The sequence below is a fragment of the Semicossyphus pulcher genome, unplaced genomic scaffold (genome assembly GCF_022749685.1).
Source record: "Semicossyphus pulcher isolate SPU_LCO1_2020_fin unplaced genomic scaffold, fSemPul1.0.p SCAF_14, whole genome shotgun sequence".
Lineage (NCBI taxonomy): Eukaryota > Metazoa > Chordata > Actinopteri > Labriformes > Labridae > Semicossyphus > Semicossyphus pulcher.
In genome coordinates this window covers 6,001,987-6,014,759 of record NW_027211648.1, presented here as the reverse complement: position 1 = coordinate 6,014,759, position 12,773 = coordinate 6,001,987, and the positions used below count along the sequence as shown (strand labels likewise).

Below are 12,773 nucleotides of genomic sequence, written 5' to 3'. Positions count from 1 at the left end.
CCATTAGAAATCAATACAAACCAACAGAGGATTGCTCTAGGAACTAAAGAATATTGGTCACATCTCTTGCCAGGTTGCGTTGACCTTTGCACTGCGTTCTACAATTTGTTTGTAATCTTGCTGACCTTCTAATTTAGGCTGAGTCATCCGTATCCATATCCATAATCCATAAAAACTTTGAATAGAAGCTTCATAATAAACACTATTTTAGATAAATCTGTGCCTCCATATTTGGAACGAAAGCTGTACCTACTTAACCTACATATGTGAATCCTAATAGATTTGAACAGTGCCAGACTGTTGGACTATTGACCTGCTGATTAAATACAAGCTGATTACAGGGAGAGAACACATCAGTTGAGAAACAAACATGTATCGCAGAGCTAAATTTAAACCTCCATGAAAAATCACTTTTAAAGTGGATGTGTTTGCATTCATGTGGATATAAGAGCAGTGTAAGCTTTTCCTGCGTGCTGAGGAGGCTTAACGCCATCAGTGGCGAGTGTAGCAAGTGTGAAAGAGATGCAGAAGGATCATTAGAGAGTAGGTGTGGAGAGGGTTTTATGAGAGTCTGACAGACCAGCAAAGGAGGGATATAGAGAGGCAAAGATGAGAAGAAGAAGATGAAGAAAATGTGAAAGGAAGGAAAAGAGGATGAATGAGGAGAGAATGTAAAGTCAGCAAGAGGTAGTACTCGCTGCAGGCTGCTGCTCATTGAGAAGCCACCTCATTGAAAACACTGCAGAGCAGCAGATAAGAACAGAAGGAGGACAGAGAAGGATTTAGAAAAAACTGCATTGGTGAAAAGTTAAAGAGATAAAAGGTAAACAAAGTAGCTTGATGTTTATCCTTTGGGGGATTTTTGGTTTCAGGTTACAGCAATACAAGTCTGTAGGAGGTCTGAGACCAAACCCCTCCTGAGCATGTCAGATCATCTCCCTCCCTGGTGAGGACTGACAGCCTCTCGGTGTGTGATCACAGGATGGTGCAGAGCTACCCGACCGGTGCCACCTGCAGTATTCACGCAGCCGCCCACGCCTCCTCCTACACAAAATAACAAATCTGACAGCTTTCCTGTAAACATCGTTAGCTGAAAAAGGATTGCCATAAGCCACGCGTAGGGCAAGATCCGGGTCGCTGAGGCATTGATTGTGTTTATGGATGAAAGCCTGTAAATACCAAAAGTGCTGCAATTTGTGGTGATTTCTGGGAAGCTCTTAGAAACAATGCCTTAATCTGAAATTAAGCAGTAAAGCCTGTACTTACAGGGCACTCACTGAAAGCACATTTTGTCAATTTTTTTTTGTGATTATGGGACAAAATTCATGTTTTTTTATGTGTTTCCCCTTAAAATAGATTAGATAGATTTAATAAAGACATCCAGCAGCAGGTATGGTTCGCAGTGTCTTGCTCAAGGACATTTGCGCTGAAAAGAAAATCTGTTATTAACGACAGTCGGGCTCTCTGCTACACAAAGCACCGACTTGATTATACATTTTTTTAGTGCTTCACGTTCGGGAAGACAGATTAAAGAATCACAAACATCCTCAGAGATTTGAGGAAACACATATAGCAGCTGTCTAGTCTTTAAACATCCCAGTGGAGCTGTTATTTTCAGATATTTTGTTTCATAAAGGTTTGCAATATAAAACTGTTCAGCTAGGATAAAGCACTCCTTTATCCATCTTCCTCACCCATGGCTCAAACTGAAGACATACGTCTTCAAAAACAGGGCAATAATTTACCCTTTTTTTTTTTTTTTTTTAAGGCTCAGTGAATTCCCTTCAACCGTAGTAAACAGTGCATTTGTTACGGACGTGTCTAAGCTGTGGATTAATACACATTTTTTGCTCTATTAAGTATTTGGGGCAGCAGGACTGTGTGTGTGGGGTTGAGTCCAAATAAGCTACAGTGTGCGTATTGATATACAGTCAGAAACATTTGCTACACTGTGCCTTCCAGTCTCTGTCACTGTGCAACATGGAGGTATGTGAACATTTATTTGATTGTATATAACATTTTATATGGTACATAAATCTAATACAAATGATTGTGTTATTACACTGATATAAAAAGTCAGAACTTATAATAGCAGACATTTTATTTTAAGGGGACATGTTTTAGCTTTGCAATCAATTCTCTATTATTCTAATGTGTTTTTGAATCACGTTGATAAAGTTTGTTTTGTTCCTCTCCTTTCTCCTGAAATGAACACGCTGTTTTGCCATCGGTTAGATCGGTTATTCGGCTTTATATTTACGAGCCAGAATCGTCAGGAGTTATCAGAATGGTAAGCTGAAATCTTGACAACGACTTGACTACAATATAGTGCAAGAAGGCAGCCTGAGGGGGATGAGGGTGAATGACGATTGGTTGCTTCCAGCAAGCAAGGTTCTACGTAGAAACCTGCAGCTGTTCTGAACGGCCCATTTCAGAGGCGACCTTTTTAAACATGTAATTCTGGAAAGACACGGAATTATGAACTTTTCACCGAAAAATGTGAAACCCATGCAAAATATGAGAATGTCCATTTAAAAGATATGGCCCCTTTAATCACTTTCCAATTCAAAAAAAAGCATAGATTCTTCATCCTCAATGCCCCTGGTGCTACTTAAAAACTTGCATGGATTCTGAGCTTTTCTGAGCTTCTATAAAAATAAGCAAACTGCAGGAGAAACAACTCTGCAGCAGCCACTGTGCCCTGCCTCGCCCATGCAGGAAAACTCAGTGGCAAATCTCTCAGCTTAAGCAGGAGCATTATCATCCGAGTTTAAGTAGCACAAGAAAAATGACATAGCTCAGCTTAACTAAAGCTGACGTCTAAATCTCAGAGGAGCGTGAAGGAGAGCAGGGGAGGGTTTGTTCAAAGGCAGGAGCTGAGGAGAGACACTGAATGGTGAATAAAAAGGTGTTTGAAGGCACTGTTGAGAACGCTGAGCAGCAGCTTTGTAAGCACCAAACTAGAGGTCGGACAGAATCACGACGTTCTCCCTGAGAACGTACATGCTGTTCTCTGACCCACATCTTTGAACCACATGAAGTGAAAGGAGAATCCGCAAGAACAATGCAAGTTAATTTAGCTGAAGTGGTGTAATGTGGTGTTTCCATACAAAGACCACAAGTAAGGAAACAAAGTAGTTAAAAAGTCTTATTAAGTTACATTAAGTAGGAAAAAAAGAAATAAAAAAATTCAGAGAAAGTAGTTTTGGGATTTGTTATATGTTTAATAACTATATTTCCCCTTTGACTTAGAAAAACGTATCACATCCTCAACAACAAAAGAAGAGAGAACTGATCATCCACAAGTCCCTCCCGTAAACAGCAACGGTCCATCATAGCTTAGCAACAGTAACTAAGCACAGCTGATCTGTAAAGCTTTGGATTTCTCCACATGTTGCAGTTATGTGCACAAGGTTGTTCTGTAAAGTGCTACTTGAAATCTAAAGAGTTCGTTGGTTGCTGTCTTTAACCAAAAACAGAAGTAGAAAAGTATGAGGAAGGAAAGGGATCAATGTGGTGAATACCACCGCCTCTAACGTAAGGTGCAATCGCCGGCTTGTACGGCAAAGCAGCCTCAAAACCTGGCATCATTTCCAAACATAAGCTGTATATTATGAGACAGTTGTATTACTTTTTAGAGTTAAAGGTTATGTCGAAAAATTGGGTATTTTTAGGGTAAACATTAGCATTATCAGCTAGTGTAAGATAACATAGGCTAATTACAGATGCCATTTCAGGTGGAATAAATCCCAATGTATTGGCCGTAGATGAGAAGCTGCTTTAATTACTTCTGTGTGAAATGGGCGACCCACTGTTTCAAGAGTTTTGTGTGGTAAATCTGTCACTCTTATTGTTGTGAACTGAATGAGCTGTGCTAGAATGGAAAGCCTGACAGGCCTTGGCAACAGGAAGTGTGTCCTTGATTCTGCAGCCTCTAAAACAATGACTCATCTTTTGAGTGAAATCCTCAGTGTTTAGTGATTGACTGCTTTGTCACGAAGTAGGACACAGAGTTTGTCTAGAAGTGAAAGTAAACTTTTACTTTAAGGTTTAAAGTCTTGTGAAGAAAAAAATGACCTGATCTGTTAACTGTGGAGGCCTCATGGTTGTATAAACACTACTGAATCTGTTTTGTCATGGTATTTGACAACCTTTGACCTACCTTTTCTCTGATCTCCAGCGCTCTCTTGCACAGAGGCTCTGCTTCCTTGTACTTTCCTCTCTTTCCATACAGGACAGCCAGGTTATTGAGGGTGGCAGCGACCTAAGAGGGACACAAACACATGTGTTATTTCAAAAATACATTTCTAACCCATCCTCACCCATGTGCGTAGTGTGTGTGCAACCGCAGGACTCCACCACAGCATTATAGTGCTATTGATCTGGTGTGATTAATGAGGATGAAGAAGACATGCTCAAACAGGAAGTGATTGTGCTGGGCTGTCATTTGATCCCAATCAGCTGTTTGACGAGTCTCCATATTGCACTCAGGAGGAGGGAGACGTGAGGCGCCTGGAGGTCACCTCTGATCTCTGATTCAGACACGATCTGGTGGCCATGTGGACAGAGTAGGAGGAAGGAGGGCGAGGTGAGGGGTGGAGGGGTAGGTCATTCAGAAAGATGATACGCAGAGTGGAGGGAAGGGGGAGTAAGAGGAAGAGAGGAAGGAAATAAAATTGGAGGAGCAGACAGGGCAAAACTAATTTTCTCACTTTCTCACCAGAAATGTGTTCTTGAATAGTTTCTTTCAGTATGATGTATGTGGATCTTCACTTTTCCTTCTCTATAAAACGTAAAAATGAATCCAAACAGCCTTAAATATCAGAATATCAGAGAAGATTAGACACTTGTGTTTCAGGTCTCAAAGAGGTCTCGGCAGATTTGAGGTTTTCGCTACAAGAGTCAAACATTATTATCAATCAAATTTTATTTCAAGAGCAGGTCTAGACCATACTCTTTTTTTAAATTATTATTTAGAGAGAGACCCCCCAACATGACTCCACCATGAGCAGTACTAAGCAACAGTTGGCAACAGGAGCAAGTATAATTAAGTATCATCTGCATAACAATAAAAAAAGGAATGGTTTCTTTACCCAGAGGAAGCATATATAAAGTGAAAAGAGTCGGTCCGAGCACAGAACCTTGTGGAACTCCATTACTAACTTTAGTGCATAGAGGACACATCATGAACAAAAACAAACTGAGATCGATCTGATAAATAAGATTTAAACCTACTTAATGCAGATCCTGTAATGCCAATGAACTGTTCTAGTCTCTGTAACAGGATGTGATGGTCAATCGTATCAAATGCAGCACATTGCCAAGGCCCATTCTTCAGCTGCAGCCCAATTGTGAAAGCTCTAATTAGCTCCACCCAATTAGCTATTATGTCAACACAAGAAAAGTGTGATGATGCATGCATAACTGGCAGTGTAGACAGAAGTGAAGATAATGTTTCTAAGTGAATACCAGGTGCTCACAAATTCAGAACCTGTTCATAGTACCAAACAAAATAGGCGGAGGAGCAAAAGTGAGCCATAAAGATTTAGAGATTAAGAAGATCGGGAAGTACAAGATTGAGACCAAGAGGCAAAGAGCTGGATTCAAAATACAAAGTATGGTGGGGAAAAAAGACAAATCAGGAGACAGTGATTATTGTCAGATAACTGGCTGTATTGTTGCCAGAATTGAAATCTGATGACAAATTGTTGTCACTTTTTTGTGGAAAAGAAAGAGCAGGGCTTGGTGGCAGGATTAGAGGACTGAGATGGGAGGGGAGGAGAGCGAGGGCTAACCTCAGTTTGAGGTGGTGAGTGATGGAGGTCCAGACAGTGGAGACACAGGCCTGCTGGGGTTAACAGAGTAAGTGGACCTGCTGTGTGTTTACAGTTTCACTGACAAACAGAGGTTAATGGGTTAGAGAACAGGCCAGAGTCAATTATTTATGACTTCTACTGTGTTCACTGTGATCGTCCTGGATGACTGTCACACTCTTAGACGAATAAATAAGGGGTGTTTAAGTGGAAGTAATTGTGTTTGGGATTTAAATGCATCAGTTCTAAAGACAACATTTCCCTGAGGCTTTATGGAGTCTATGTATTCTCTTACACTACCAGAGAATTAGATATTTATATTAGTAGTTGCGGTTTTGTAAGGATGTTAGTCAGGATGTTTAATTATGTTCTGAAATGGGGAAATTATTATTCTTTTGCATCTAAGAAGTTTCAAAAATTCAGGTTATTATACACAGAAAAGGAAATTCAGCAAGTGGTGGATAACCTTAGTCAAATACCTGCCCAAGCCAGACTGTTAAAAGGCTTGTTCTTAAGGAAAGGCTTAGTGTATTTTTCAATCTTGAGATTAGAACCTTTAAAAAACGTTTTCCTCAGAGTACATTGCATTAGGGACAACCACTCAGCAACTCTGAAACTGCCTGATACATTGAGCTCTTTAATCAAGATAAATGCCTCAAAACTGCAACTCTAACTCCACTTCGGTGGCAATGTTATTATAACAGTCTGTGCTGTTATGTGTTACCTGAAGGGGAGCGGGGTAGAATGGTTTTAAATTAATTGTACTGATCCCCAAGGGGGAACTAGGACGCAGCAGTAGCTATAAATAGCTGTAGACCAAAGAGCAGAGGGTGATAACGATGTTTCCGTCTGCCATTTGTCAGACTCTAACAAGGTAAAGAACTAATGTTTTCTTATTCCATTTAATGTACTTTCATAGTTAAAGTGTTAAGTACACTACATCCAGGATTGGCTCATTAGTGTTCTTTAAATAAAAAAGGTACAAAGGGAGATTTGGGGAAATACGCTTATTGGCTTTCTTGAGATAACAGGATCAATACCTCTCTCATGTCTGATCTTAAATGAGAAGCTACCGCCAGCAGCAGGTAAGATGACCTTAGCATACGAAGGGGGCAACAGCTTGCACGGCTCTATTAAAAAAAGCCAAACAGCACCTGCTCGTATATCATCTTTTACACTTTATTAAACATTAGACATATGGTGTTATTAAGGGATATTTGGAGGATTTTATCCTCTTAAGCAAGGCAAGCTGTGCTAAGCAAACCACTTACCATTAAATTCTGACGCACCTTTAATACTTTTATTTTTCATCTAAGAAGTGAGCTGCTTCCTATATACCGGCGCGACCAATATACCACTTTCAAATGCAGGCGATGGCGCTATAATCTGGCTAAAGTTGTTGGTTATTATGTGGTGACGTCACATCTCTGCATTAAACAGTTTCCGGGTCCAAGCCACTACAACGTCTCTTATTTACAGCATGCCGCAGTGCTGTTTTGTGTTTTCCTAGCGGTTTTAAGGGAGGAAAACTAACTTGATTGTTGCTAATGCTTCATCACGGACATGCACTGTCATGATCGTCATTGCAGCCACCACCCTCATAATAATCAACGTTACCGTAAGCTGCCAGCTACCGCTAGCTACAGCACCGGTAGCTAGCAGAATTGCAAACTCGACATGGACACGTTAATTTTTTTTTAAATTAGTGTTGAAATAACAACAATATACATGTTTTTAAACAGCTATAGAAAACCTTGTGCTCTCTGGGATACCCCCCAAAACAGACTGCGTCTTATATTCCGGTGTGACTTATATTCCGCATTTTACAGTAATAACTGAAGCTTCAAATTTACTGTACAGACATGAAAGTGGCAACAATCTTCTCATGTAACGTTCAGCAAAATAGAAGGAAGGCAAGTATTTCCCAAAATGTGAAATCTTCCTCGAAATGTTGTTGTACAGATGGATGGTTACTAAAATATGACTTTCTTTCTAACTGCAAAGACAAACTGCCCTTGGAAACTATAACACATCTCTCAGATGCCTTGTCAGACAAACATATAGTCCAAGTGCAAGGAAAACAGCGCCCAACTGAATGACTTTGATGTAATGCAGAGGATGAAGTACTCACAGCTGGATGGTCCCTGCCTAGAGTCTTCTCCCTGATGGCCAGAGCATCATTCAGCAGGTTGGCTGCCTCCTTATATTTGTTCTGATCCCTGACAGACAGAAGCAAACGGAGTCAGACAGAATGACACAAACGCAGATGGACATCTTAACAGGCAAGTACTCAAAGAAAAGAAACATAAACTATGCCGACAATTTCCACCAACAGCCCATAATTTTCAGGTGACATGCGTTAAAATAGCTTTGCACAAGTTCCCACAGTCAACAGCCCACTGAATACAAGTCGCCTCAGTCTCTCATTCCTCCGGGGTAACCAAACTAAAAAACTGACTATTCAATGGATAAGATTTGTGGAAGTAACAAACATGGGACCAAACCCTGTAAAATTCCTGTCCAGCTCCTGTGTGTCATTCTTTTGTTCTTTTCTTCTTGAGCTGGGAAATTAACGCTTCCTCACTTCTATTACTGTACTGTAAATCTTTGCTCGTGTCTGCTATGTTTGCTATGTTCCACTTCTGACGTAGAAAGGCATCCAACTACCGTGTGGAGATCCTTAGAGGCCTGTCACACAATGCTTTCAGGGTTGTTACCAAGGGTTTCAAGGGACATGCCACCATGTTGTGACGGGGACAAAAAGAAGACAAGAAATAACTTTTATCTCATCTTTCTCTCCGGATTTTTGAAGGTTGAAAACATTCCTGTCATTGATAAATAGCAAACAGTATCCCAGCGTTAACTTTAAGCTTCTCCTTTATGAACTTCTTTCTGAAATCCTGGGAAGACTTCGTAAAATAATCGAAGTTGCCTGGGGTGTTTCAATATTTACAAGCTACAAGCTTCATTTGCTGAAAGAGAAGCATTCAGCAAATAATAATGGTCCTCACACTGAGTGCAGTTGTAATCTTTTGATGTTATCGTCACATGAACTTGACAGAGAAAGATATCTGTTGTTTATCCCTTTTTTTTTAACATTAAAATCTCTTAAAAATGTCCCAGATTCTGAAAATCAATTAGCACTGGCTATTTTGCATGGTAGGTCTGTTCCAAACAGATACACATTTGATCACTTGGAAAATGTTTGGGGCATTTAGGGCTGTTAACTGTTAGAAAAGTCCTTTGTAGGTTTGCAGCCATACATGTAAAATTACCACCTGGATCACTGGACGGCCAGGATCCTATTATGGGAACCATAAGTAGAGATTGAAGGCTAGTTAGACCCACCTGTAAACAAGGGCTAGGATATTGAGCATCGTGGCCACATCTGGGTGGTCGTGTCCAGAGGTCTTCTCCAGGTCTTCCAGGGCCTGTTTGCAGAGGGGCACAGCCACCTCGTACCTGCCCTGTGAGGCGTACTGGATCACCAGGTTGTGGAGGGTCCTTAGACGGGCTGGGATCTCATAGCCTCCCTGCTGGGCGGCCGCTGCAGCAGCGCTGCCGTGAGTCGGCTGGACTGGAGGACAAAATAGGAAAGAGAGGAGTCAGATTAGACATGAGGACTCCAGGTTATTTTCAGTTTAATTGCTCTTGTAAGGTTTCTATTTTTATTAAATGTTTTACTTTTGTTCCCTATACGTCATGTATTTTGTCGGTCCAAGTTTTGCACTTGAATTAAAAAATAGATCTTTTATGAAACATGTTAAAAAGAATAAATGTACTTAAGTATCAGATATATTAAGTGTTAAAGTGTGCCCTTAAGTATTGCTTGAAATACAGCTTTTCTATTGCTACATTTGAAGACTCCTGTGAAGCAATTCGTTATCTTTGTTCCCACAAATGGGTCACAGCTGAAAGCACAACAAACAAACACCGTCTGTCGTCAAACATATGCCCTACAAACAAGATAATTTACACATAAACAATGTCCTAATTATGCTATGATGCACAGCAAATGTGTTGGCCTCTGTGTGTCACGTTTCACGGGGTCAGGAGGACTTTACTGGAATGTCTCTCATGACATGCAGCCTGTCTGTCTGTCTGTCTAAGAGTCTCTGTGTAAGTGTGTGTAATAATGTATGAATGCGAACGTGAGTGTGAGTGAGAGGTCAGGAAACCACCTGACCGGGTTTCTTATTAAAGGCAAGCAGCTCTATATTTACTCTGAAAAAGAGCCGGTGGGGTTTAGAGAGGGAACCGCCCACTGCAGCAAAAAAAAACGACCACAGTGAAATATTCAGACATCGAGTGATACCAGGTGTTCAGATCCAGCTGCACCACAGCAGCCTGCCTCTGACTACACTAGCTCACGGCAGAGTGAGATGTTGACACCACAGAATTAATGGATATTAAAAGCAGATGGGTCCAAAAGCATCTTCACAACAACACTGGTACTCAGTATTTACATCTGAGTCACCGGCTCTTTTTCAGAGACGCTACATCCCTGGAATAGCACTCTAACAAATGTAACTGAAACTACAGCTCATTCAGGAACTCAGGGTGCATAACAGTTAGCTAAATGACTGAAATGTAAATATGAATGCGGAAAAATCTCTGTATATGAGCCTCAGGCTAAATTCAAATGAAAGCAGAGCTGTCATCAACATTTTTGACGTCTTTCCACCATTATCTTCTTCCTGCTGATGGCAATTTCCCAAAACCCCAAAAGCATTTAAGGCTGCCTGAATAAACCTGAGAGGAGAGATATCTAATCTACTCCAGCGGTATACTACACACATAAACACACTCACACATCCTCACACAGGATATCATGCAGCTGTATTTCACCCAGAGAGAGGATTAACGTCAGTGGGAGCAGCATTCAATGACGCGTTCCTTCTCCATGCACGGGCGGATCCTAAATGCATCCCATTTCTTTCTTTCTGCATACAGTCCTTTTTCTTTTCTGCCTCCCCATCCTCTCTCATCCCTCCGATCTCTTCATTCATTCAAAATCACAACAGTACCTTAAAGCACTCATTTTAGTCTGCACAACTGCTATTATTTGATGCCATGAAGTAGTGGAGAATTATTCCTTTTCCCCAAATCTGCTGCTTCTCGCCCTTGAGGCTTTTACCTTCTGTGTTTATTATTATTGTTGCCCTTTAAGGTTTGTATTTACTATCCTTAAAGGTAGCTACTTGTTGTATTTACTGTAAGCACTGATTAAGGTGTGTGTAGGAATGTGTGGGTGTGGGACTGCAACAATGAACACTGAGAGGTGTTTATGTGTAAATGGGTGCAGGTGCATAATTATTGCATTACTCTTTGATTTATTAAACTGTGTTTATCCTAAAAGTCACCTACAATAACCAACAGTTCTTTTTAATGTGCTGCATAGCATTCCCAATCTCTATTTCATCTTTCAATCTTTGAAATACTGTATCCCAACCTTAATTATGTAGTGCCTTTTAAGTAACAATGCATTAGGAATTATGCTTTTATGTTTTGTGCATTTAAATTTGTCATACAAGGCATATGCAATATTTCACATATCTGGCTCCATTTTTTGTTGTATTATTGTTTATTTTGTGTACAATTTTATCTTTGATTATGTACGTATTTTAAGTAATAATCTTGCATATTTTAATCTAAAGATAAGATAATCCTTTATCGATCCCCAGGGGGGAAATTCGAAATTCACATAAATAAATTATCTGTTATGTCTCTATCTATCGCCAAATGCGGTAATACAATGGTGATTAAGGCTATGGCCCACTGATGAAAGCATTTGCATTCAAAGTATTACATACTTGGTGTTAGTGGCGACTTTCACAGAAAAAAATCCCAAGCAGCGCCCAGTTAGTGACGCGTTTTCCATCACTGAGCAGTGGTTGGTCTGCCAGGGAGGGTAGGCGGAGCTAAGCAGCTGCTTTTCTGCTCTCTGCAAGTGTTGCGAGTAAACAGTAATCTACTATGGCTGAACAAACAAAGAAAAGATGGATGACTACAGATACAACTTCAACAAGAAGTGAAAATCCAAAGAAAAAGAAACAAACTCGACGCTCAGATGAAGCAAACAGTCTGAAAAGGAAAGCGACCGTCAGCCAGGAAAATCAAGAGTTACAACTGGAGCCAACCGTGAACGTCACACATGCGACACTGTCTGGATATCTTGGAAGTGTGCTCCCGCAATTACCGTTTATCACCATAGGTGCTGCCAAAAAGAACGAAACTGAAATCTTCGGGATTACCACTTTAAGTTGAATAAAGCCGTTTGCAGTAGTATTGCCAAATCCAAATTTCCAGCACAAGGACAATACAGTAATAAATCCTTTGTAAACTGTATAATAACTTGTTCAAAAACATATTAAAACTGTTTATTACAATAAAAGCCAATTTTTGCCAAATAATCTTGTCAATATTTTGCTATAAACCCACTCTAAATAAATACAATTAAGATCAAAATCTTCCACCCTCTCTGCTTTCAGCTCCTCGACTTATTTGATATATAGCTTTACGCTGACGTTATTATCTTAATAACTCAGAGGAGAAATGTCATGCAATTTTATTTTTTAATCATTATGCAGCATTGACCTCTGGAGTGGCAGCCCTTTGAGATTTATGCAACAGAAAGTCAATCTTATGCTCCCCCTATTCCATAGCTGAATTCCTCTCTCACAGCTATATTCTATTAAAGTCTCTCTCTCCTCGTCATAATTCATTCTCGACTGTAGTGCTTGACACAGCAAAAGGCTCAACTGACACCACTAGGGAAAATGCTGAAAATCGGCACAAGTAGCAATTTTTTCCATCGCAAAAATGAAAGAACATAGTTCTTTAATTGGTAACAGTATCCCAAAAACAACCTGCTCTGCTTCCTCAGCTCTCCAACCTGCACTGGAGTGAGAATTCAGGCCAATTTTTGGATCAAAAGCTCTTTCATACACATGAAACACT

At 40.3% G+C, this 12,773-nt stretch overlaps 1 protein-coding gene across 4 annotated transcripts in view; it reads right to left on the bottom strand.

The window, feature by feature from the left end:
- klc1a (kinesin light chain 1a) overlaps positions 1-12,773 on the bottom strand; it is a 51,315-nt gene that overhangs the window by 25,645 nt on the left and 12,897 nt on the right. For all 4 annotated transcript variants that reach the window (XM_069662037.1, XM_069662039.1, XM_069662040.1 and 1 more), the window contains exons 5-7: positions 9,162-9,390; positions 7,945-8,032; positions 4,163-4,264 (exon numbers count right to left, since the gene is read on the bottom strand). In XM_069662037.1, coding sequence (XP_069518138.1) covers positions 4,163-4,264; positions 7,945-8,032; positions 9,162-9,390 — 419 coding nt within the window. The remainder of the gene's footprint in view (positions 1-4,162; positions 4,265-7,944; positions 8,033-9,161; positions 9,391-12,773) is intronic.